Genomic DNA, 24387 nt, shown 5'->3' on the forward strand with positions numbered 1-24387 from the left:
AAGCTGTTTGATACATTTGAGACCTTCTGTCCACATTTCCCTTTTTTTTCTGCTGGAGAAGGGAGGGGGGAGGGAACGTGAGGAGGGGGAGACGTCGCCTTCCCGCGACACCTCGTGCAGGCACCAGTCGGGATATTTTCCCCCTCCCAGCCCCTTCCCACCCCTGTTTTAAGTCACAGAAGCGTTTGGTCTCTCCTGACCTCATTAGGGTAATTAGGAAACCTTTTGAAGCTGGGAGAATGGCTGCAAGCGGTGGGAAAGGAGGAGAGCAAAGAGGCTCTAAAGGAGCACGGGGATGGAGAAAGGGGGAGAAAAACATCTTCAGCGGCGAGGAGGAGGTGACCTGCAGCCCTGCTCCCATGGAAAGCTCCTTAAATTGCCTCTTTTAACAGGATGGAAATCCAAGTCCTGGTTATCCCTTAAGACTTGGGCAGCCAGGGAGCAGGGAAGGAAAAAGGTGGCGGGGCAGGCACGGGCTGAGCTGAGGATTCTGCTTCCATCTCTGATCCACCACTGCTTCCCTGGGTGCCCTTTGGCAAATCAGCTCTTGCTGTGCCTTAATCTTTCCTTCATTTGAAAAAAAGGCTCCCTACACATTTTTTTCTATGTGGGAAACACAGGCTTGGGAAGGAAGGGGCTCGCTCAGACTGCGCAGCTCCCAGGAAAACCAGGCTGCTCCCAGGGACTTCCACTCCTGGAAATCCTCCACCCTGGCAGTGGTGCCAAAGAACACCTTGATCTGAAGTCTGATAAAGCCACAGGGACATTCCTGCCCACTTCAGACAGAAGGAAAAGGTGATTTTGAGTTGAAATCAGCTGCTTTCCAAACCGGCCTGAGCCACCAGGTAACACCTGCACGCGCCCGGGTGACAGGAATGGGAACCTTCCCGAGGACACCCAGCCCTCCCCTTCCTCTGCTAAATGTGGAAATGCTTTCCCTGCACTCATCTGAGCCAGTCGAGCAGCCCAAACGATGACTGTGGCGAAGCTAAACTTATCACAGGGATAAAACCTCCAGTTCTGAAGGAAAAACGCGCTATCGCAGCCCTTTGGAACCCATCACAAAGGGCACAAACCTGATACCTCCCTGTGTTCTGCAGAAAGAGGAGTTTGATGTGAGAGAAAAGCGGATTAAAATAACACTGGTGAAATAAAAGGATGAGAACACATCACCATGTCCTGATACCAGCGAGTCTGAGCCGCCACGGCCCCGGTCCCGCTGTGCCCCCGGCGCCCCACGGCCCTGTTTGGAGGGTCCCCATTACATGACGAGGCTTCCCAGCCACCCTTTCCTCCCTCCAGAACATCCCATGGGGAGCTGCTCCCCTGGGGTGTCCCCAGCAGACAGAGCCAGGCTGCACTGCCAGCCTGGACTTCAGCAGGATCATGGAATCCTCAAATGGTTTGGGTTGGAAGGGACTTAAAGATCCCCCAATTCCACAGGCAGGGACACCTTCAACTACACCAGGCTGCTCCAAGCCCCATCCAACCTGGCCTTGGGCACTTCCAGGGGTGGGGCAGCCACAGCTTCTCTGGGCAGCCTGTGCCAGGGCCTCCCCACCCTGAAAGCCAGGAATTTCCTCTTTACATCCAGTCTAAATCCAGCCACCTTTAGTTTGAACCCATCACCCCTCGTCCTGTCACAACAGGCCCTGCACCGTCACCTGGAGCTGGCCCCGGTGGCCCTCAGGATGTCCTGGGAGGAACAGCTGGGCTCTGCAGGTAGAGCAGCACTGTGGCCCCCCCAAAGCCTCAACCCCCCCCAGCTGCTGCTCAGGCACTAAATGCCCATCAGGTTTTCCCTGTCAGGAACAGCCCTTCCTGCCGTTCTGCGGGAGCGGGGGCGGCCGGGCTCAGCTCAGCCTGAACAATGAAATAATTGGGATTATTTTAAGTACGTGAGGTTTTATTCTTTAAAAGAGCGAGAGTAATTAACCACCGGAACGTATTAGCAGCATATCAGGGTGGTGGGAATGTTCCATGGCAGGGCTGGAGCCTCTCCAGGGAAAACCTTCTGCCTTCACCTCACGGGGAGCAGGACAACCCTCCCGGTGCTCTGTGGGGGCCGAGCACGACCCCGGGATGGGCTGTTCTGGCTGCAAACCCCGAGCCCCCATTGCCAGCTCCCGTTAGCCAGGGGACGGGAGCGTTTCAAGGATCCCCAGGTGCTGCCAGCAGCAGTTCCCATGGATTCCAGAGCAGCAGCACGGAATCACTGCAGCACTGGGAAACGCTCCCAGCAGGCAAGGGGGTGAGGGGGTGTGAGCTGGTGAGAGCAGCACACTGGGAGAGTGTCCACACACCAGCTCAGCAGCATTTCAGTTCCATTTGCCAGCACTGGAAGGGACATTACAAACCTCTCCCCACCCAGGAACCACAGTGACTGGGAGCAGGATGATCCTGGAATCCCGGGATGGTTTGGATTGGAAGGGACCTTGGAGGTCACCTCGTTGCACCCCCTGGGGATGTGCTCTGACCCCCCAGCCCCCAGTGTCCCACATCCCCCCACTAATTAAAGGGGCTGAGGATTGTCTGCAAACACCCCACCCCGGGCAGGGGCTCTCGAAGCTCTGCTGAACCAGGATCAGATCCACAAAATCCCACAGCCTGTGGAAGCGCTTCCACCAAATCAGACCCAACATCCCCATTTTCTGCTGATTCCATCCTGCAGGTGCACTGAGGTTCCACCCCTCAAAAAAGTATCCCTGCACACAGATTTTGGCTCGTGGCTTTGATCCAGCAACGCGAGAAGCAAACCCTGGAGTGTGACATCCCAGGCATTGTCTCCAATTTCATCTTCAGGCCGTTTCCCCCCCTGCACACGCAGCCCCAAATTAGCATGTTCAGGAGCACAGAGCCCCTTTCATGTTTACTCATCCTTAGATTGCAAAAATTGTTGTGTGAATTCCTTCTCCAATTAGCTCTGGTACTCAAAAATAAAATATTGTTCCGTTGCCAGCACAGTTCTGATCATTCCTGTCCTTTATACTTTTATTCCCCGGAGTCACTTGAAAAGCGAACGCTCCTTCCTCCTCCCCTGCAAAGCCCCTTGGAAAATTTTTAAAACAAAAAAACAACCAGCGATTCTAAAGGAAAGGCTTTGGTGGCTGAAGTGCCACTTCCATTCACCTTTCCATGATGGAAGGGAAAAAAATAAAGATCAGAAGGAGGATTTAGACAAAAAGCCAACTAAGTAAAGGTAATTTCTAATACAGAAGAATCTGCCCGTTGTGTAGAGGTGCTTTGTTGAGTGGAACAGAACAGACATCAGAGACTCTGCAGCAGGTTTTCAAACATTCCCAGCTTCTTTTCCAACACGCCACCCAATTCCACACCAACCCAGAGACACATTTTGGAGTGCCAGTGCCCACGGAATGAAGGTGAGGAAGAACACCCAGTCCCTGCCCACAACGAGCCCCGGCCAGAGGGACACGGGGGCAGAACTGTGAGTGCAGCTGAAAACAGGCACTGAAAACTGAAAACAGTTCTGCTTCTGAGAGCCACCCACGGTCACCCCAAAGTCCCCAGAGCCACCCAGGGAGCGTATGAGCAATAAGTGGGACAGAACCTGGGACATCTTCCCTCAACCACCCTCATCTCCTCACCCACTGAGGGCTTGGCCCCAACAGGACCGAGAGCCTGACACGTTCAGGGTGACAATCCCCACCCCAGAGGGCTGGCCATGGAGATAATCCTGGGATAGTTTGGGTTGGAAGGACCTCAGCCAACCCAGTCCAACCCCCTGCCATGGGCAGGGACACCCTCCACTAGCCCAGGGGGCTACAAGCCCTGTCCAACCTGGCCTTGGTTAATGCCACCTATTAAAACCAGGGTTTGATACTGGAGGCATCCACCTCCATGGCAAAGAACTCTGAAATCCACCAGTGGATCCTTTACCCATTCTGTATTTTTTACAGATATTATCTATAAATATTCTACATTTCTTTCTTTTTCCCTCCTTGGGTGACAGGAAGGACTTGGACTGTCTCTTCTCCCGTGGAGTGACCAGAAAAATCACACACAGGCTGTTGTCACACACGATAACACAAAAAAAAAACCACCCCACCCAAAAAACAACTGGATACACGAGCCCTCGTTAAAAGCAGGGGCCAGGGAGCAGGAGAGGAGCTGCCTGTGCCAGCCGTGCCCCCCGGGCGGTGCCGCAGCCGTGATTTCACACTCCAGGCGAGAGCAGCAGTGAACAGGCTGCTGGAATCAAAAGAGCTCCCCGGCACTCCACCGGCCCGCAGCTCCCATTCCAGGCAAGGAAATTTGCATCCAAAGCATCAAGAGCACTTTACCTCGAGTTTAAAATAAATTCAGAGCAGATCCATGCCGCCAGCTTGTGTCTGTGACTGGAATCCCAGCCAGCGCCAGCCGGAGCCTCTCCCCGGTGAGAGCTCGGGAAGAGGGGATGGCACGGAGCAGGAGCAGGGATGGGAAGATGGGGGAGGACAGCACAGCTGCAGCTGGTCCGGCACCATAGGCCACAGCAATTAGTGCTAATTGGGGTATCAGCCCCCTGAGCCTGAAAATGAACGAGCACTGTCACAGCTCCCACACAGACAGAGCTTGGAAGCACAAAACCATGGAATTATTTAGGTTGGAAAAGACCTCCAAGATCATGAAATCCAACCATTCCCCCACCACTAAACCATGTCCCCAGGAGCCACATCCACGTTTTTTTGAACACTTCCAGGGGTGGTGACTCCAGCACTGCCCTGGGCAGCCTGTGCCAGCCTGGATCCCTTCCTTTTGGGGAGGGAATTTTCCCTAACACCCAGGCTAACCCGACAGGGTGATGCTGTCCTGCCCTGCTAGTTCATTGGCACTGCAGTTAATCTGGCCCAGCCCTGGGGGTGCTGCTGGGGCAGGGCTGGGTGTTCATGTCTGTGCTGGAGCTGGTGGCTCCACTCCATCATATCAGGGCATCTCAAAACCTTGTCAGTCCCAGAGTCATAAAAATCCTTCCCAGACAAGTACTGACAGGGCCAGGTGAAACCCAGAGCAAGAGCCACTGGTGCCACTGGCCCTCCCCAGGCCCACAATCCCCAGGAGTCACCCCAAAACCTGCTGCTCCCCCACCCCGAGGCCAAGAGACACAGTCCCCAAAGGGCACTTCCCCACAGGGCACTTCCAGCTCATCCCAGGGAACTGCTCGGGGGAAGATCTGTCTTTCAGGGCACCAGGATTTGTCTCCAGCTTCCCCAGGTGCTGGCAGTGCCCTGGCAGCCGCATGTCTGGTCTGTGAGTGCCATCTACAGGGATCCCCTGTGCCCCAGCCCCTCGTGCTGCCCCCCAGCCCCACAGAACCCCACCAGAACCCAACGAGGGTGAGGCAGGGAGCAAAGGAAACCCTTTTCCCCTCGGTGCTCCAGCAGCAGAGCAGGCAGGACCCAGGGACACGGCCCAGGGCAGGGTGGGACCCGGGGAACATGGATTCCCATTTCTCAGTGCCACTGATCCACACAGCCGGAATGAGACGGATGAGAAGCAGATGTGAGAGGCAGGGAACGCCCTCGGTTTTGTTCTGGGTCTAATTCCCTGCAGGGAGGAGCCAGGACATTCAGCCTGGACAAGTCTGGGGGGACATTCACGGGGCCCTGCAGCTTCCTCAGGAGGGGCAGCTCCAATCTCTGCTCTGGTGACAGTGACAGGACCCAGGGAAGGGCTGGAGCTGTGCCAGGGTCAGGTTGGATCTCAGGACAAGGTTCTTCCCCAGAGGCTGGTTGGGCACTGACCAGGCCCCCCAGGGCAGTGGGCACAGCCCCAAGGCTGCCAGAGCTCCAGGAGGGTTTGGACAATGCTCTGAGGGACAGGGTGGGATTGTTGGGGTGTCTGTGCAGGGCCAGGAGTTGGACTCGATGGTCCTTGTGGGTCCCTTCCAGCTCAGGAGACTTCACGGTTCTATGATCCAGGGAACAGCCTCTCCTCCCCTGCTCCCAAACAAATAAAATGCATCTTGGTTCTTCTGCCGTGGAGAGGCCAGGATGGCCCTCGCTGGGATTGTACCTGGTTTTCTATACAAGAAACTGAATTAATGTGAGAACAGGGAGAAAGGAAAGGGAGGAGACTCTAGAAAATTGAAACCAACTCAGAGATAATTGGAGAATCACAGAATCCCAGAATGTTTGGCTTGGAAGAGTCCTTAAAGGCCATCCAGTTCCACTCCCTGCCATGGGCAGGGACACCTTCCACTAGACCAGGTTGCTCCAAACCCCATCCAGCCTGGCCTTGGACACTTGTAGATGTGGCACAAGGTGAGCAGTGGCCCTGAGAGCACACGGGGGGACAGTGTCACTGTCCTGAGAGAGGGAGCAGCGCAGGGGGAAAACACAACAACTCCACAAATCCATGAACCCACCACAGCAGCCCCACGCCACGGAGGGAGGGGTGGGTTGGAATGCTTTATTCCACTTGTTCCAGGTACAAGGGAGGGGATGCTGCAATGACAGGAAAACCATCAATGGATACAGGGCCAGTGGCATTTAAAGACAAATCAGCGATTCCATGGGAGGGTGAAACAGGAGCTGCTCCTCGTGGAGCTCAGACAACAACGTGCTCAGGGGCTGTTTCTTGACTCCATGGCACCCACTCCCACCACAGGCCCCTCTCCCAGCACCTCCCAGGGCTGCAGATCCCATTCCAGGCACGGGAACACAACAGGAGCACGTGGTGAGTGACAGAGCCGACCTCGCTCCGCTCCCCTTCAATCCCATTAACCCCAGAGGCCCCAGCTGGGCTGGGCAGGTCAACACCCACAGCAGAGCACCCACAGAGCCTCCCAGAGCAGAGAGGGATCGTGTAAACTTCATAAATTTGGCTTTGGCTTAAACAGCAGCGACGGTCTGGAGGTCCTGCTTGAGCTTCCCTCTGACCCAAATCATTCAACATCAAACAAATCCTCCGCTCCTGCAAGGTGAGGAAACTTGAGAATTGCAGACCCCACCTGTCCAGCAAGAGAGGAGCCCAAGGAATGCTCAGGTTTAATCACTTCAGGTAAAGGAAGGCCCAGGAATGTATTGGTTGCAGTGGACTGGGACAGTTGGGCTCATCTGGGCTCATCAGCACAAGGAACAACTTTCCAGGAGAACTGAAGAGCCAGGGAAGTTAGCAGCACGTGCAGCCCTGCAGGATCAGGGGATCCCTGACCATGGATCACACAGCTCCCATCATCCACAGGGAAGCTGTGGCCAGACTGAGCCATCCCAGTGATTCCCACAGGGAACCTCTGCCTGCTTCCATCTGCAGCAGCTCCACGAGCAGGGAGCACCTGGATCAGGTGTAACAGGAAAGCAGGGCCCATCCAGTGCTGAGAGCACATGGCAGAGTGATTAAAAACGTGTATCTGTGTATTTTAAAATCATTTGTGCACATGGGAGATGGAGCTGCCAGGGGGGTGGGATTTCTCCAGGAAACCTCCCCTGCCCCGCACGGAAAAACACGTCCCCTTGCACAGGATCCCACCAGGATCCCACCAGGATCCCACCAGGATCCCACCAGGGATCCCACCAGGATCCCAGCACTCCCTCCTCCACCTCAGGGGATCCTGGAGCACCAGCCAGACCCCAACACTTCCCTCTGTCCCCTCCTGCAGTGTCAGCCCTGCCCCCTGATCCGCAGGGGATGTGCAAACCAAAGGAATGGAGCCAAAGACATTCCAAAGACATTCTCAATATTCACCTTAAAGGTGACTCAGGGACCTCCCTGCCCGCAGGGCAACTCCCCTGGCTGCTCCAAACAAAGGCACTGCCAGCTTGGGGTGCAAATGGGATTTAAGTTTCCAAGGAAGGGCCTGGACACGAGCACTTGGCAAGCATTTTCAGTTTTAGCAGCAGATCCACCTGACAACGACCTCCTGACACATTCACCTTTGGTCCTACACAATCAGATCCCAAATATCCACACAGTGGGCTGCAGGAAAGATCCCAGTTGAGTACCAGCAATGGAGTGAAACTCCAGCACCCTTGAGAGGAGATAACTCACAGTTCAGGGCTGTCCTGAATCACAGTCACAGGGGTCGGGGTCCCCTTTTTCCAGGCATCAGCTGCTCCAGGACACTCCTCACACCTGCAGTTCAGGTGGTCCAACTCACACCTGGCTCTTCCCCAGGTGTCTCAAAGTCCAGCCCCTGGCAGATGTCACACACGTGTCCCTGGTGCCACACACGTGTCCCTGGTGCCACACACGTGTCCCTGGTGTCACACACGTGTCCCTGGTGCCACACGACTGGGGCTGGGCAGAACAGTCCAGGCACTCCCAGCCCCACAGACCACAGGGATGTGGCTCTTCTGGAGAAACACCCCTTTGGGTTGTGGCCCCTCTCATCTGTAAACATGGCTGTAAACCCGAGACTGACCCAGATTATCCATGTAACTGCTAATCCTGCAAAACTGAACCCATTTAACTCATTCCCAAAGCTGTTCTGTCTGAGCTATCACACCCCCACAGACACCCAGAGCTCTCCCAGCTCCTCCTGGGCTGGAGCTCATTGCAGAGACACTTTCCAAAGAAGTAACCTGATATTGCATGAAGGAAAGAGGATCAGCCTGGAAAAGGAATCCCCTCATCTGATGCTTCCAGCTGACCCCTAGGGCTGAGACAGAGAGATATGAGCACCCTGAAACACCAACACCCTGGGCACGGCCCAGAGCTCGCATTGCACGTGCTGAGCATCATCCAGGAGCACCTCAGCATCTCCCCGTGCAGTGAGCAGCTCCCAAGACACCTCAGCTCCGCCTTTCCCCAGAAATGTCCCCAAAAATGCATGTGAAGAAAACAGGCTTGGTCCCCTTTCCCCTGCCCCAGCCATGGAAGGGTTTGAACCGTTAATTAATAGTCACTGTAAGCAAGATGTGAAACTTGAGCACTGGAGATTCCACTGGGCTTGGACTCTCCGTCAGTCCAGGCAGGTGGTGCTGCTGGTCCCGAGTCATCTGCAAAAACAGGGAAAAAAGGAGACAGCCAAAAATCAGGGGGAGCATGGACAGTGTGAAGGGGGAGAGCTGAGGGCTGGGCAGCTGCTGAGGTGACATTCCTTGAGCTGACACTCCTTGAGCTGACATTCCTCCTCAGCTTAAAAGACCCTCTCCCAAAATTGAACCTATGGGAAGCATGGTTCTAGGAAAGCAGGAACGGATGTCCCAATGGGACTGGGAGTTTGAACTGGGGTATGATTCGGAAGCAGCTCCTAAGCTGAAAAAAACCAGGAATTTTTGTTTTCCTGTCTAACACAGGGAGGCTCAGACTGGGCACAAGGGCTGCCTCTCCCTCCAACAGCCCTGGCGACCCCACAGCCGTGTCCAAATCACCCAGGGATGTCCCTGTCAGTGAGACCTTTCTGGGTGAGAAAACTGGGAAAAGCGAGATAAATCCCTGTGCCAACACAGAGACCACACACAGGCGCTTAATTTATGCAGATCTGTTTGTAGGAGCCGTGCCAAAGCTCCCACGGCTGCAGGGAAGGCGCCTCAGCCCCTCGTGAGGAGAAGAGAAACACACAAAGCACACAAAACACACCAACCCCTCCCTCACCGCCGCAGGTTCCGCGTCTCGAACACGGTGTCCTCGTCGCTGTCCAGGGAGCCCAGCTCGATGTTCTCGTCGTGGCTCGAGAGCAGCCCGTACTTCTTCTGGGGCTTCTTCAACCTGAAACGGGTTTGGGGCTCGTTCCTGGGGCCCTCAGACCCGTGGCTGAGGGACAGGGAGGGCACAGGGAGCTGTTGTCCCAGCGCAGGGACAGGGCGCCGATCCGAGCCAAGGGGCAGAGCCAACGGGACCGATGGGAGGTGGTTTGTCATCGCTAATTACCCCGGGTAATTAACAGCGGTGTGGATTTACAGCAGCGCTTTGGACACGCTGACAAAGAGATGCACAGGGGAGCAGAGCCCTGGCTGGCAGAGGGAGGGAGGGAGGGAAGGAAGGGGGATCCAGGGAAAATGGGCACAAACCTGGGATTAGGAGAGGTCCAAGGCAGGCAAGAGGACAGTGGACACCGCGATCGGCTCCAGGGGGACCCAGATCAGGACTGGGACTGGCAGGGGCACGGCCACGGAGGGCAGGCAGCGGGACAACCGGGACCAGGACAAGCAGGGGGGAACCAGGACCAGGGGGAACCAGGACTGGGGCGAGCAGGGCAGAACCCCGGGACAGGGGACACCGGGACCCGCAGGGACACGGACACAGCCCCGCCGGGGGTACCCGCCCCTCCCGCACTCACCGGAACGCCCGCAGCACGAAATAGAGCGCGGCCAGCGCCGACAGCGCGCTCAGCACATACACCGCCCGCCTCAGCACCGGCAGCCCCGGCCCCGCCAGCAGCCCCGGCCCGGGCGGGCGCCGCGTCTCCGGCGACGGCCGCGTCCCGTTCCCCGTGGCCGCCCGCGGCGCCTCCGTGCTGTTGGCCGGGCCGGGGGCGGCGGCGCGGCCGAGGGGCAGCAGGAGAATGAGGAGGATGAGGAGCGGCCGCATGGCCGGGCCGGGCCAGGCCGGGAGCGGGGCGGGAGCGGCGGCCGCAGGAAGGCGCCGGGACGGTGCGCTCGGCGCAGGCACCGCCCGGGCCCCGCGGAGCCGCTCGCGGGTTCCGGGGCTCCGCCGTTCCGGGCCGCCCCTGACCCGCTCACGGAGCCTCGGCAGGGCCGACATTTTGCTCGCAGGATCATCGCTGTCCCCTCACGGCCGCCGCCACCTCCGCGGGGCCGCCATTTCCCCCGCGCTGCAAGACCCCGTCCCTCAGAGCCGCCATTTTCCCCTCAGGGTCGTCCTTCCGCGCTCAGGGCCGTCATGTCTCCCTCGGGGCCGCCATTTCCCTCTCACAGCAAGACCCCCTCCCTCAGACCTGCCATTTTCCTCTCAGAGTCGTTCTTCCTCCCTCATGGCCGCCATTCCCCCCTGAGGGCATCAGTTCTCCCTCGGGGTCGCCATTTCCCCCTCACAGCAAGACCCTCAGGGCAGCCATTTCCCCCTCAGGGCCGTCCCTCCTCCCTTGGGACCGTCATTGCCCTTCCAGGGCCACCCCTTTCCCCCGAGACTCACCATTTCTCTATCACAGCAAGACCCTGTCCCTCAGAACCACCATTTCCCCCTGAGTGTCACCATTCCCCCACCACGAGGGCCATTCCCGCCCCCGAGGTGGACACTGCTGGAATCAGGAGCGTTTTGAGCATTTCTAAACACCAGTCTTGTTCCTCCACAGACACTCCAGGCTGACCAGGGCTCTGTCACTGCCCTGCACCACCACTCTGCTCCCACATTTCTCTCAGGGAAGGGCTCAAGCTGCCCGGACACACAGGACTTTAAAAAGGGCATTTTTGTTAAAAATGGGTCACCCAAGCTCACACCAGATGTCACATCAGCCACATGACACCCAAACAAATTCCCGAGGATGCCACTTGGTTCTACATCCAGCCCCTGGATCCAGCAATTCCCTCATCTATCTGTGCAACACATCATTATTGCGCTGTAATTAGCAATGCCAAAAATAACAGCACCTCCACCCAGGCTCTATTTTTGTATCTATTCATTATTCCTACTGGCACTAAAGCATCCCATTTAGGGAGGTCTTACAAAGCATTACTTCTAAGTATTTTCAGCTTGAATTTGTTTAAACTTTCACCTGACTACATTTTTCTCAGCAAAGATTCCACACACTCTTGAGCTTTCGTTATATTTGATATCCTTCTGGGGCTCTTATTACTGGGAAATGATGTGTAAGGAGTCCTCAGGGCTCATGAGTGAGCACCTCACTTACCACCTCACCAAATTCCAATTTTATCCATTAAAAAAAGGAGAGAAAAAGGCAGAACGAAGCAAATAACTGTTAAGACAAGAAAATCGGGCAGGAGCAGCTGAGACCATCAGAAACTCACTGCCCTCACCCCTCATTCTGCCATACCCTGAAACAGTGTCAGCCTCTCCCAAGATAAATCCTACTAATTAGTGAGCTGCCACATTTTTGGAATTTAACCAAAAACAAGCCTTGTTTTCCATGAAGATCAGGCATCGGTCTGCTTGGAGCCCCAACCACCACAGCACTGGTGTGTTCTGTGCTCTGAACTAGGCTGTGCACCAGTAAGTTTCTTGCCAAAAAAACATTCTTATGTTTCCCACAAAAGTACCACAGAGATTTGTTTTTTTTTTTTCCACATTGCAGTATTTTATTCTGGCTTAACTGACTTGTTCAATTGACCCATGTAAAAACAGCACCACCACTGCTCTGGGCTCTTCATCTCCCCACTGCACTCAGGGTCTGTCTGTCCTCGGTCTTCTCTGATGCCTTTCGGTGCTGAAATGAAATAAAAGAGAATTGGAAGGGGGATAAAGATATGGGGACCCCCAAAAGAGGGTTAACTGGACCACTCGGAGCACAAGGCTGTGAAACAGGGACACACCAAAGCTTTTGGGTCAGGAAAAGCTCAGGGGGCAAGGGGTGGACAGAAGGGCCGTTACCTGGTTGGCAAACTCAGTCTGGCATCCCTGGAACGCAGCTCTGCTCCCTCAGGATCCGCTCAGGCTCCGGGGCGTGCCCCTGGTCCCTTCAGCCTGCCAAAGCAGAGAGGCATTAACAGGAACGCCGGGCAGAGGCTGCACGTCCCCCACCTCCCCCACACAGCTCACAGCGTACGAGGGTCTCACAAGCCATCGCTGAACCCATCACACCACAAAGCACAGTCTGGGAAAACTGTTCCGGGCCGGCTGCTGCCCGTGCTCAGCCAGCCCATGGATTGGATCCCTAAGCAGAGAGTTAACACTTGGACATGGCTGCTTAGGAAGTGTGGGCCATGGGAAAAAGTTAATGGCAACAAGTAGGATGGCAAAGAAAGCTACAATTAAAGTGAGCAACTTAATGAAGTCTAGGAAGAGTCTCAATAGATGAACACATATCGAGTCAGGGAGTTCGTTCCCATCTTGCTTCCGTACCTACAGCAAGACACGGCTGCATGCCCAACTCTGATCTGTGGAACCCAAGGTGTGCCACAAGCCAAAGGTTGCATACGGCATGGGTTAAACGTTTTTCCAGCAGCTGACCAAAATTGTCAAAAGGAATATTTCACAGGTACATTAGACTTTCAAATGAGCTCTCAACAAGAGGAAGGATGCGGACATGAGCAAAAGGAGTTACCTCGAATTACAGGACTATTTCCACATATGAACTAGCCAAGAGAGCAGCTCTCGTCTCAGAGGTTTCTGTTGGAGGCACAACACTTCTTTTCTCCAAGGACACTGCAGTTTCCATTTGCTAGCAAAGAATTCTTAGAACTTGTAAGCAATGACACAGCTACCTAAGCCCGGCATTCCCCTACATCGCACACGCGCTCGGCACGCAGGGAACAGCCCAGGGACTACAGCACTGGCTCTTCTCTACAGCTTCCCAGTGTAGGCTACAGCAGGTTTTGAGCAAACATCCATTAGGCCTTCCTGACATTCCAGCTGCGCTTTGCTCCTAACACACCCTCAGGTTTGTAGTTCCAGCCTCTAGACAAGTTGGACCGTTTTATGTGAAATTTGTTGGCCAATTCACATGTCAAGACCGATTTTAGGATTAAATTCCAGCACTTGGTCAATCGTCTGGCTGGCTCTGCCACTATCCCTAATCTTCTCCTCTCGCTCCCAGATTGTTCTTCGTCTCCAAGGGTTGTGTTGTGCAATGAAATGTAAATGTCAGGAGCAGAGTTCATTTCAGACGGTCTTTTAATAGGCTTCGTAAAGCCAAAGAAAACTGTATACAGGAATCCTTTACCACTTCAAATACAACAGCAATGGAATATGCATATTTCTTCCAGTAAAAAAGGACAATATAAATAAACATTTTCAAGAACCTCTTTATGGTAAGTTTGCAAGTCTAGTTCTGGGTCATTTACATCGTTACAACAGTAAAAATACCGTTATGCGGGTTGAACATACAAGCACGTTTCTCTTTAGATATATCAAGGTGGTTTGCCTTCCAACGGAACCCAGGCCGCATTCCTACCTTGCTACACTAAAGGAATGTTACAAAAGACGAAGGTAATGCACTTGAAAAAAAAAAAAATAGTCCACAGCTTGTTCAGCTTCCAGTGAACATCGGTTCAAAGTCCTTTCTAGCTCAAAAGAAACTGAATTGGGGCCCCAACTTTAAAAAAAAAAAAAAAGTAACACCTTGGCTCATTCATGGAGGATAAAATAAAATCTGAAGTGCTTTCAAAAAAGATTAAAACCACTTGAAAGCAGAGCTTTCTCCAAGACAGTCTAATCAGACCATCTCATTTCAGAAGCTGCCAGGCTGTGTTTGACAAGATCAGAACTGATAATACTACAAAAGTGAAAATACAAGTAGATGTACTACACAATAACCATTTCAGCGAAGCTCCAAAAATCTTTATAAATACAGCCATTGGAAGGACGATCTTGAGTCAGGAAGGATTTTTACTCGTTGTGTGTAGCTGAGGACAAGAAGCAGGCACAATTGTAAAGGCACTGAAGCAAAGACAAGTTCCAGCATTTTACTCCCTTGCATTATTCCGAGGCTACTGCTACTTGGCTACTGTGAGATCCCCCACCCGCGGGTCAGAGCGTAAGGGCAGCCAGAACAACCTTTTTTAACACTTGCTTTGCCTTAGATCCGAGCAACTCCTGCACATGCATTAAATTAGAATCTCCCGGCACCACCACGTCCACAGCCTGAGCCTGCCCCACTCCAGGCTCAGGCTCAGCAGGTTCAGAGCTCCTACAGCACACGGACTCAGCGCTCCCGCTCGGAGCGGCACTTACCGTAACTGTCGTAGCTGTCTCTGTAGGAGCCTCCCGAGTTCCTGTCTCCATAGCCACCTTGACTCCTGCGGGACAAACAGCACCTGCTTCACACCTGCTCAACCCCTCCCGTGACCCCCAGCGGGGCTGGCAGAGCTCCCCCACGGCCCCGGTGCTGCACGGCCCTTACCTGCTATTATAGTAGTCTCTGGAGCCGTTATAGCCTCCGCTTCTGGAATCGAATCTGCTGCCGCCATAGCCTCTCTCTCCACCTCCTTGGAAGAACGGGACACGTGGTTTTATTAGGCAGTCTGACAAGCAACTCCCACCCCCTCCAGGCCCTGCGGGTCACCCACACGCTCTCACCTCTGGAGAAGCCGCGGCCCCGGCCTCGGCCCCCGCGGAAGAAGCCCCGGCCCCCCGAGGACCCCCCTCTGTAGCCACGGGATCTGTTCTCGGAGGATTTCCCAGCCTGGTCCACTCGGATCTGACGCCCATCTACGGACTAAACAGAACCACAGTTAGCCCACACAAAGGTCAAATATCTAAACAGCCAAGCAGAGATGCAGTGAGTTACACAGCTCCACCATCAGCCAAGCACTACCAGAATTTACTGATTCTTATACAAGAAATGCTTTATGTCCTGTCACAACTAAGCCAAATAGACAAATAAATTGGTATTTAAACTGGATATAATTCCTACTGTATAGGAATTCCTATAAAATTCTACTCTTTCACAGTTACACAGGTAAAATCATAGAATTTTTGTATCAGGTATAAATTGCTAAACACACATTTGTAACATCATGAAACCATCTTATTTACATCTGTATAATTTCATGCCCTTAAAACACTGGCATTTATCTGTTTTCCCACACAGACTGAACAACAGCACACCTCCCCTGATTCTCTTATGCTTTTGGTAATAAAGAATCAGTTCCAGGGCCTCCTCACCTTTCCGTTCATGGCCATCATTGCGTCCTTTGCATCATCGATGTTTTCAAAAGTAACAAACCCAAAACCTCTGGATCTCTGAGTTTCTCTGTCTTTAACCACCACGACTGTTGAAAGGATGGAAAAAAAAAAACCAACACATCAGCACCTGGAGAATGTAACGAGCCAGTGGAAGCCAGCTCGGCTTGGCTCTGCAGTCTCACCTTCCGAAATCTGTCCGTATTTAGAGAAGACTTGCTCCAACGACTGCTCGTTGGTGTCGAAACTGAGCCCGCCGACAAAGAGCTTTCCCTCGTCTGATGCCATCCTGACCTGCCAAACCAGCAGAACCAAGTCAGCCACTCACGAAACACATTCCCAACGAGGTCCGAAAGACTAAACCGTTCTAAGGCCACCTATGACAACAACGATGTGGGCTCCCACCGCCGCACGAGGCTCCTCACACGCCCCCGAGGCCGCGATTCCAGCGGCGGGTGGGGGGGTCTCAGCCGGGCCCAGCGCCGCCCCCGCGGGACCCCGGCCCCCGCCCGCACGGGCCCAGCGCGCATGCGCACGCCGCGGCGCCGCCTGCCGGCCGGCCCGACGCGACACCGCCCCCTCCCTCCCGCCCGCCGCCATTTTGCACGGCCGAGGCCCGTCGCCATTTTGTTTCCGCGCGCGCGTTTCCCCCCTCCGCGGCCCTTTCCCCTTCCCCCCCCCGCCTCCACACACACGGCCCAGCCGGGCCCGCTCCGCCGCGCTCCCCACGCCCGCGGCTCACACCGAGCGCCGGGGCGGGCGCCGCGGCCCGGCCTACCCTGTGACCCGGCCCTCCGCCCCCGGGACGCGGCTCCGCTCGGCGCAGCCCCCCCCGCGGCCCGGCGCGACCGCCCCTCGCGGCGGCACTCACCGGTGCCCGGGCGGTGCGGGATCGACACAGCACTTCAAAGCCTCAGCGCAATGTACGGCGAGCCTGGCGGGGCGGCGCCTTATAAACGCCCGCGCTCCGCCCCGCCCATTCATGAATATGCAGATTAATCCCGCTGCAAGGCGGGGCGATTACGCCACCAAAGCGCTGCCACCGCCGCACCACCCGATTGGGCGGGATTCGTTAATATTCATGAGCCGCGGCGGGGAGCGAGGGGAGGGGCGCGCAAACAAACCAGCCGAGTGGCCCCGCCCCCTCCGCCCATCCGGGGGCGGGGCACGGTGGGCACCGCCGATTGGCTGCGCTCGCGGGGGCGGGCGGGAGCGCCCCTGTGAGAGGGAAGGAAGTGGAGGCCGCTGATTGGCCGGGGGGGCCGCACGCCCCGTCCACACCGCGAGCTGGGGGCGTGTCCGCGCTGCCCCAGTTTCGCGCCCTTCTCGCAATGCGGCGGCGGCCGCAGACAAAGGGGCCGCCTCAGGGGCCGCCGCCATCTTGGGCGGCGAGCGCTGCCCCCGGCCCGGACCCGGAGGCTCCTCCCGCCGTGTCCCCTCCTGTCACCCCCGGCCCAGGGCCCCGTCCTGTCACCACCCCTCCTCCCTGCCCCACGGCCCGTAGGGAACGATCCCTTCAGCCTCCTCCTCCCAATGTTGTCCCACACACACAGTTGGGAGAGCTCAGCACGATGAGTGTGAGAAGCAGCCAAAGCAACAAAAATTCTGTTCAAAACATAATAATAAAAGATCTTTGCTCAGCCCGTTTCCCACTGAAATGGTTAAAAGCCCACCCTGAGGTTTCCCTAAGGTGAGAACGCCTCCAGCAGTAAAAACTTCCGTATTGAAAGAGGAACCTGACAAAGATAAACACGTGTCTCAGTGAGGGGCTACAGCGGCCTGAAAAAGCCCTTAAAATAAAAATGTTCAGTGTTTCATAAGATAATTACAATCTCGTGTAGAAAATGCAGAAAAAGTGTTTTAAAATGCAGAAGAGGAAGGAACTCGAGGGAGGGAACAAATATATGGGAGAGGAGGAGACTGGCAGGAAGGAACAGGGAGGAAAAGGGGAAGGAAACACGGCGAGGACGGGGCTGTGGTGTCACCGTGTGTGGGGACAGGACCGGACACACCACGGGTCACTGCATGTGTCCCCCGGCCAGGGACAGGTCTGGCCACATCGGCGCTGCCTCCAGAAATTCCCCGTAATTCCCACTGCAGTTCACAGCAGGAACGCGCGGCCGCCCTCCTTCCGTTATTCCGTCCTTCCCTCCCAGCTGCACAGAATAAATAAAACCACTGGAGTATGGAAATAAGGACTCTTTGGTGATTGATTTCCAAACCGAGCGCTGAGACAGAGACAAACAAACCGCAGGGAGATGCAAAGAAATCTGCCTGTGATTGCTCTGTCCAAGCAGGGAGCGCCCATTCCATTCCATTCTGTTCCATTCCATTCCATTCCATTCCATTCCATTCCATTCCATTCCATTCCATTCCTCCCAGAGCACAGAAACTGGCCTTTTCCTCCCTGATTTGTTGCTACACCTTCGGGATTTGCAGGAAAAGGGCTGTTTGTAAACAACACATACAGTAATTACGAAACCCCATCAGTGGTTTCTCTGAGCACACAGGCCTGCAGGGGTGGGACGGTGCCACCAAAGTGCTCAAAAACACCTAAAAAAGCCCAATATCAAGATCAAGACAATATTATTATTATTGTTATTATTATTATTATTTCTTACTGTGAAAAAATTTACTCACTTTTCAGTCCTGAGAGCAAATTAACAACACTGAATAATGATAATTTACATTTTTATATATATAATTAATTGTATCTGATATGTTCTGCAGTAAAGAAGAAAACATCTGTAACAGGAGTTGGACTTCCTTGTGAGTCCCTTCCAACTCAGAATATTCCATGATTCTGTAAATATACAAAGAGCAAGAGTTAAAAACGGGATGAAACTGCAAATAGAAGGAGAAAGTAGTACAGTATTTTATGCAAATGAGAAAACTGATTGCTGGTTTGAGACGGGCATTTCAATTTTAAATTCTGGGTCTGAATTACTGAATAAGTCTGGTGGGCTTTTTTAATTCCACCTAATTTTGTGTGGGGCTAATTCTGAGTGGTCTGTCAGGAGCCTGGAGGAGTGAGGAGGTGCATCCGCTGTCATTGCAAATTGATTTCTGCCCTTCAAGAGGGAAAAAAGATCCCAGCCCTGCACTTTGATTAAATTAGCGACCCATTAATGTGAGCTTTCTGGCCCGGGATGAGGGCAGATAAAGCGACCTTGATGCACGGAGCCGTTTTCCAGCCACCCTGGGAGGAGCTGCCAGCCCAACACCATCCCTGCTGCAAACTCAAGGGACAAACACCAGGATTCACGGGGGTTTGACTCCTCACACGAAGCCAGGCAGGTCGGATGTTAGAGAATAACACTGTGAGCCTTTGCTGCTCCAGAGGAATCCGAGTCCCGGCAGGATGAAAGGCTCGTGGGAGCAGAGCAGCTGCTGTGACAGGGAATGGAGATTGCAGCCCTGGCTGGATTTGTCCCAAAAGGGTGACTTTGGTCTCACCTGGGTGTGTTGGTGCCTTTGCTTTGGCACTGACAGAGTTACCCAGTGAAACGACGAGAGCTGGACCGAGGAAACCACGCTCCTGCCCCAATTCCACAGCTCCCAGGAGCTTTCCGTGCTCCAGATCTGCTCGTTCCTGACCCAGGGCATCAGACACGGTGTGTGTCACGTCAGCCGTGGCCTCGATGATCCTCATGGGTCCCTTCCAGCGCAGGGTATTCCATGAGCAGGCTGCACACAGGGGCTGCAGCAGCCCTGTGTCACCTGCCCGAGGGGCTCAGGGACATCTCTGCACATCCCATGGGCTCCAGCTGGAAGTGGTGCTGGGATCAGGATGGCAAGCAGCTCACCCGCACAAGTCATTAGGGCAGTTAATTAATCAATGAAACAACACAGGATTCAGGTCCTTAGATCAAACCTCCTGCAGCAGCAGGGCCCTGCCAGGGGGTCCCGAACACACAACACCCCAAGGCAGAACACAGAGGTCACTCTGCACCAATCCTGCCCCAATCCCTGTGTAAGCTCCAGAGCCTCACCTGTGGGTGTTTTCTCTGAGGGTCCTCGCTGAGCAGCACTTGCTGTGGTGTTTGTAGGGACCTTTCCCAGTCTTTGCACTCCTGGCCTGTTTCCAGGGCACACGGAACTGCCCAGAGCTGTGTAGGAGCCCAAACCTGCTCGGCAGCCCTGGCACCTGCTCAGGAGCCAAGGGCAGCCCCCGCCCCGGGCACCACTCTGATGAGGTTCCCAAATCCCAGAGCAGCTCCTCCCGGGAGGGGAGCGCCGGGAGGGAGGATGGGGCAGAGGGTGCCCGAGCGCCAGGGCCAGCGCTGGGTGTCTCTGCTCTGGGGCTGTGCCTTACCCAGGGCTGGGAGGGAGCACAACCATCCACCAGCCCACGCCTGCTCCAGGGCCAGCGCTGGGTGTCTCTGCTCTGGGGCCGTGCCTTACCCAGGGCTGGGAGGGAACACAACCACCCACCAGCCCACGCCTGCTCCAGGCTCTGGCACCGCGCTCTTCCCCCTGGGCCTTGGGGAGCCCCCAGGACCACCCTCCTGCACCGGGGCACAGCAGAGCCCAGCACGGTCCAGCGAGGCCCAGCACATCCTGAACGGCAGAAGAGCTGCCTTCTCTCCCTTTGTTTTTGCTGGGGCTGCAGGGAAAGAGGGAATGCGAGGCTGGACTGAAGCAGCCATCCATCACCAAACCTCCGGCTCCTTCCCCGCCTCCCTGCAAGCTCAGCCTGTGCCACAAGCAGAGATGCCACAGCGTGGGGAAGGCACACGGAGCCTTTCTGGCACAGGAGCACTCACTGTCCCCAGCACAGGAATTCTCACTGTCCCCGGTGTCTCAGCCCTGTATGACCACACACTGTCCCATCGCAGCCCTGGACCCAGGAGCAAGGAGCAAAACACTGAGCTGGGGCTGGATTTGGGAACTGGCAGTCCCAAAGCCCCCGGGAAAAAGAATATTCCCTTCTCCCTTACTCCTGTCCCTGAGGGAGTTGCTCATCCAGCTTTGCAGTTGGAAAGAAAAGCCCTGACGCAATCCTGCCGTTGCCATGGCGAGGAGCCGGGGCTGCTGCGCTTCCCTCGGCCAGTTCCTGTGACTGGGATTTACCCAGTTGTAGGACAAAGCCACAGGGAATGGGGGACTGGATCCACAGGAATCAGATCCATAGTGAGTGGGGGGATTGAATCCACAGGGAGTGGGGGAATTGGATCTGCAGTCATGGGGGGATTGGATCCACCGAGAGGGGGGGGATTGGAGGCACAGGGAGCAGGGGGATCGGGGGCACAGCAAAGAGCTGGGATGCACAGCAGCGTTGGGATACCCAAACCAGAGTATTAGGAAATGAGCCGAGGTGAGGGGGGATTCGGGGCTGGGAATGCCGGTGCACCCCGGCTGAGGTGAGGGGGGATTCGGGGCTGGGAATGCCGGTGCACCCCGGCTGAGGTGAGGAAGATGGTGAAAATAAGCATGTGGAAACCATGGCAACCATGGAAGTGCCTTGGCGCTGAGCAGCAGATTTATCAGGGCTGGTGCTTCCCAGCCAGATTATGGAAAACCAAATCCTGTGTGTCAGGCCACCCCTACCTGCCCAAACACAGCCAAATTTAGAAACAACTGCACCCAGCACACAGCAGCTCTGGCAGCAGCCCTCTCACCCCACGTGGGCCACAGTCAGGTGTTGCTGTGGGATTTGGACCCTTTTCCAGCACTCCCAGCTCACCAGCATCAGCACAACATTCCAGACACTGTCACACAGCGATGCTTTACCAGCATAAACCCTTCCCCTGCCAGCTCTGCCGTGCTGGAGAGCCTGGCCATGCCATGGCATCCAAACCTGCCTGGGAAACCCAGGTGGGGGCTGCCCCAGCTGCTGCCCCGTGGGGGGCTCTCCCTCCAGCATCCCCCCGTGCGGGATGGGGCTGCTCTGGTGTGGGAAAAGCAGCAGCAGCTGCAGTGACGTGCAGTTTGTTGCTCCCACCTTCCCTCCTGTCACCCTCCCGGCTGCATTAAGGACTCAGCTCAGTTATATAAGCGCTCATTAATCATCATCTAAGAGTATTTGCAGCATCGAGTTCTTAAGGGCAGGAGATGCTACCCAAGGACAGGACAAACAGCCTCTGACCGCGCGGCACCGAGAGACCTTGTGGGACGGAGGGCTGGAGACGTGGGAAGGATTTATCCACAGTCAGCAGGGAGAAAACTGCCAGGAACCAGGAACACAGCATGGGGTGAATTACACACTGAGGGGAGCCAGCCCTGGTGCTGGGGGAAATCGGAGCTTTTCCAGGCCCCTCGTGCCCCTCCACACACCCCCTCTCACCGGTGGTGGCACCGTGGGGACCAGGTAGCAAAACCTCACACTGGGGTTTGCTGACACAACTTCTGGTGGGGCCGATGGTCCCACACCCCCCTCAAGCCCATGCAGGGTGGCCTTTGGTCCAGCTCCCTGCACAAGGGTCCTGGAGCTCCCCAGAACCCCGGTGTCCCCCCAGGACCCCATGTCCCCCTCTCTCCCTCTTTGCTGCACAGCTCCTCGCCGTGTGCTGCCGTGTCCCTGCGAGGGCACGTGAATCACCTTGAGCCCCACAGCCCCCCCGGGCAGGTCGATTGCCCTGGGCACAGGGGACGGCCTGGGCGGAGCGAGCCGGGGATCTGCGGGAACAGCCGCGATTGCAGAAATCCCTGAACTGCAGCATCAACGTTTTTTCCTGCCCAGAAGGTTCCCGCGCCCTCGCATGAGCTCATCCTGCACCGTCCCCTTTCCGCGCCTCCCGTAACCCAACCTCTCCCAGCCCTGCACCGCAGAGCAGGAATGAGACACGACAGCGGAGCAGATTCTTGGCTCCCTGGGTCACTCTCCCCGCGCTGCCTCTCGGGAAGCTCCAAGTCATGCGACTCCTTCTCTTTTTTTCCCCTTAAGGTGGGGAAACGAGTCGGGAAAGTTCCCCCATGCTCCCCCCGCGCTGATCTGAATGGAGGCAGGTAGAGGCAGCGTCTCTGCCTCCAGCAGCACCACACCTGCCCTGGGAGCCGGGCGTTCCGCAGGGAAAGGCCGGATCCTGGCACCGCACAGGCTGGTACCACCCAGATCAGCTGCCCCGAGCTGAGGGAGCAACTCCTGGAGCAAAGAGCTTTCTGGGAGCCCTCCATGGGGCAGAAGGATGCCCTTCGTGGAGCAGCCAAGACCCCCAGCATCCCACTGACCTCACACCTCTGCAAGGAGCCACAGTGCTCATCCCAGCCCCTCCCAGCATCCCACCTCCCAGTGAGCTTCCTCAGACAAACCTGCACAGAAACCTCTTTTCCCCCCAGCCCTCCCTGTATTGCTGCCAGGGAGGAGACGGGTGCCAAGAGCCCCTCTTTGGGGTGAGCTGAAGAGGAGTGGGGGGCTGAGCCCCCCAGTGCCCTGTCCCCCTGACGGCAGTGCCACGTAGCCCCGCGCCGCTGGAATCCCTCCCCCGGGCCCCGGCAGCGCAGGAAGCCGCAGTTGGCTGCTCCAGCAGCCCAGAGCTGCCCCAGAAAGCCGAGCTCCCCCAGCGCTGCCGCCGTGCCGGGAGCTGGACATGACCTGCTTCCCAACGCGGGATGGAGGATGGGATGGAACTGCAGGATCCACACCAGCCCCACGCCCCTGAGACCAGCGGAGACCACCAGGAACCGACACCGGCCCACCCGGGGCTGAGCCCCCTCCTCAGGGCTCTGAAAGCCCAGAAAATGCTTTGTTTCCTCCTGGCTGCTGGGTGACCCCGTCCCAGCTGAGGGGTGTGGGGACATTTCATCTTCAACAACATCTCAGAGCCCCCTCCCCTGCCCCCCCCAGCCCTGGCAGCCCCTCACCCCTACCCGCAGGCTGCGGGTGAGGGCCAGGGGCTGGCGGGAGGGGGGCTGCCATTGTTCTGCACAAAGGGGGTCCCTGCCAAGGCCCCCCCGCAGCGTCCCACGGGTGCCGTGGTGCTGGGCGCTGCCGTGGCCGTGGCAGCAGAGGGCAGCCACGCCACACGCACCGATCCTGCCCACGCGGCACCGCACGCGTGTGCCCGCGCAGCCCACGCTTGTGCCACGGCCCCGCTGGCAGCAATCCCACATCACCCCGTACCCCGGGGTCCTGCCTGTGTCCCCTGACTCCTGGCTGCAAACGGGGCTGATCCCAGCACCCGGCACCCCCTCAGCACCCCCGGTCCCCTGCAGGGCGCTCAGGGCTGCAGCACCAGCAGCACCAGGCTCTGCCCACGTCCACGGGGTCGAACACGTGTGGCCAAAGCAGGCGTGGGCTCCCCACGTGGACCCCCGAGCACAGGGGCCGTGGGTGCCAGAGGGTGCAGGGAACAGTGGGAGCTGCCTGGGGGCAGGCACTGCCTGCCTGAGCCCCCCCAGCCCCAGAGCCCCAGGGTCTGCAGCTGCCCGGCTGTGCTTGAGGTCCCTGGGTGGTCCCAGGGCTTCCCCAGAGCAGGGCCCAGTTCCAGCCCCCTCTGTGCTCCCCTTACATGCCAGAGCCGCCCCCCTGCCCCCCCCGTGGGGTCCCACTGCCGGCGCGGTGCAGTCACCAAACACTGCTGGGCCCCCCAAGCCCCCAGCACGGGACATGCATGCACGTGTGCAGCCACACGCCTGTGAAATCACACACGTGAAATCACACACGTGTGTGCGGCCACACGCCTGTGAAATCACACACGTGTGCACGGCCACACGCGTGGATCCAGCAGCCCCCCCGGCCCTGTGCCG

At 56.5% G+C, this 24387-nt stretch overlaps 2 protein-coding genes and 1 long non-coding RNA gene across 6 annotated transcripts; all 3 read right to left on the bottom strand.

Annotated features, from left to right (window-relative positions):
• Nucleotides 1-6351: 6351 nt before the first annotated feature.
• On the bottom strand, nt 6352-10675 carry FAM174C (family with sequence similarity 174 member C). 2 transcript variants are annotated; one of them, XM_064637315.1, is made up of 3 exons: nt 10220-10675; nt 9520-9648; nt 6352-8936 (listed from the first exon to the last, which is right to left on the bottom strand). In XM_064637315.1, the coding sequence occupies exons 1-2, from the start codon at nt 10642-10644 to the stop codon at nt 9531-9533; spliced, it is 543 nt and encodes a 180-aa protein (XP_064493385.1). In that variant the 5' UTR covers nt 10645-10675; the 3' UTR covers nt 6352-8936; nt 9520-9530. The 2 variants fall into 2 exon arrangements, with proteins under 2 accessions (XP_064493385.1, XP_064493384.1); XM_064637314.1 differs by having other exon boundaries at nt 9535-9648; nt 10220-10667.
• A 976-nt stretch (nt 10676-11651) lies between these two features.
• Nucleotides 11652-16812, bottom strand: CIRBP (cold inducible RNA binding protein). 3 transcript variants are annotated; one of them, XM_064637318.1, is made up of 8 exons: nt 16571-16812; nt 15885-15993; nt 15682-15788; nt 15094-15232; nt 14918-15002; nt 14749-14813; nt 12448-12540; nt 11652-12283 (listed from the first exon to the last, which is right to left on the bottom strand). In XM_064637318.1, exons 2-7 carry the CDS (start codon nt 15985-15987, stop codon nt 12536-12538), a joined length of 504 nt encoding a protein of 167 aa, XP_064493388.1. In that variant the 5' UTR covers nt 15988-15993; nt 16571-16812; the 3' UTR covers nt 11652-12283; nt 12448-12535. The 3 variants fall into 3 exon arrangements, with proteins under 3 accessions (XP_064493388.1, XP_064493387.1, XP_064493386.1); XM_064637317.1 differs by lacking the exons at nt 11652-12283; nt 12448-12540 and adding an exon at nt 13672-14420; XM_064637316.1 differs by lacking the exons at nt 11652-12283; nt 12448-12540 and having other exon boundaries at nt 13672-14813.
• Nucleotides 16813-17891: 1079 nt separating this feature from the next.
• LOC135403355 (uncharacterized) lies at nt 17892-24144 on the bottom strand. The gene is made up of 2 exons (XR_010425370.1): nt 19156-24144; nt 17892-18502 (listed from the first exon to the last, which is right to left on the bottom strand). It is a non-coding gene; the product is annotated as an uncharacterized LOC135403355 (long non-coding RNA).
• Between the last annotated feature and the right edge of the window lie 243 nt (nt 24145-24387).

Source organism: Pseudopipra pipra, chromosome 27 (assembly GCF_036250125.1).
Source record: "Pseudopipra pipra isolate bDixPip1 chromosome 27, bDixPip1.hap1, whole genome shotgun sequence".
NCBI classification, from domain to species: domain Eukaryota; kingdom Metazoa; phylum Chordata; class Aves; order Passeriformes; family Pipridae; genus Pseudopipra; species Pseudopipra pipra.

Bases quoted from the DNA above. Each gene is read 5' to 3' on its own strand.
- CIRBP (XM_064637316.1), bottom strand. From the start codon at position 15,987: ATGGCATCAGACGAGGGAAAGCTCTTTGTCGGCGGGCTCAGTTTCGAC. The intron at 15,233-15,681 runs GTGAGGAGGCCC...GGTTCTGTTTAG, and splicing joins TGATGGCCATGAACGGAAAG to TCCGTAGATGGGCGTCAGAT. The intron at 14,814-14,917 runs GTAAGGGCCGTG...TTTGTCCCGCAG, and splicing joins AGAGACTACTATAATAGCAG to GAGTCAAGGTGGCTATGGAG.
- FAM174C (XM_064637315.1), bottom strand. From the start codon at position 10,644: ATGTCGGCCCTGCCGAGGCTCCGTGAGCGGGTCAGGGGCGGCCCGGAA. The intron at 9,649-10,219 runs GTGAGTGCGGGA...AACCCGTTTCAG, and splicing joins TTCGTGCTGCGGGCGTTCCG to GTTGAAGAAGCCCCAGAAGA.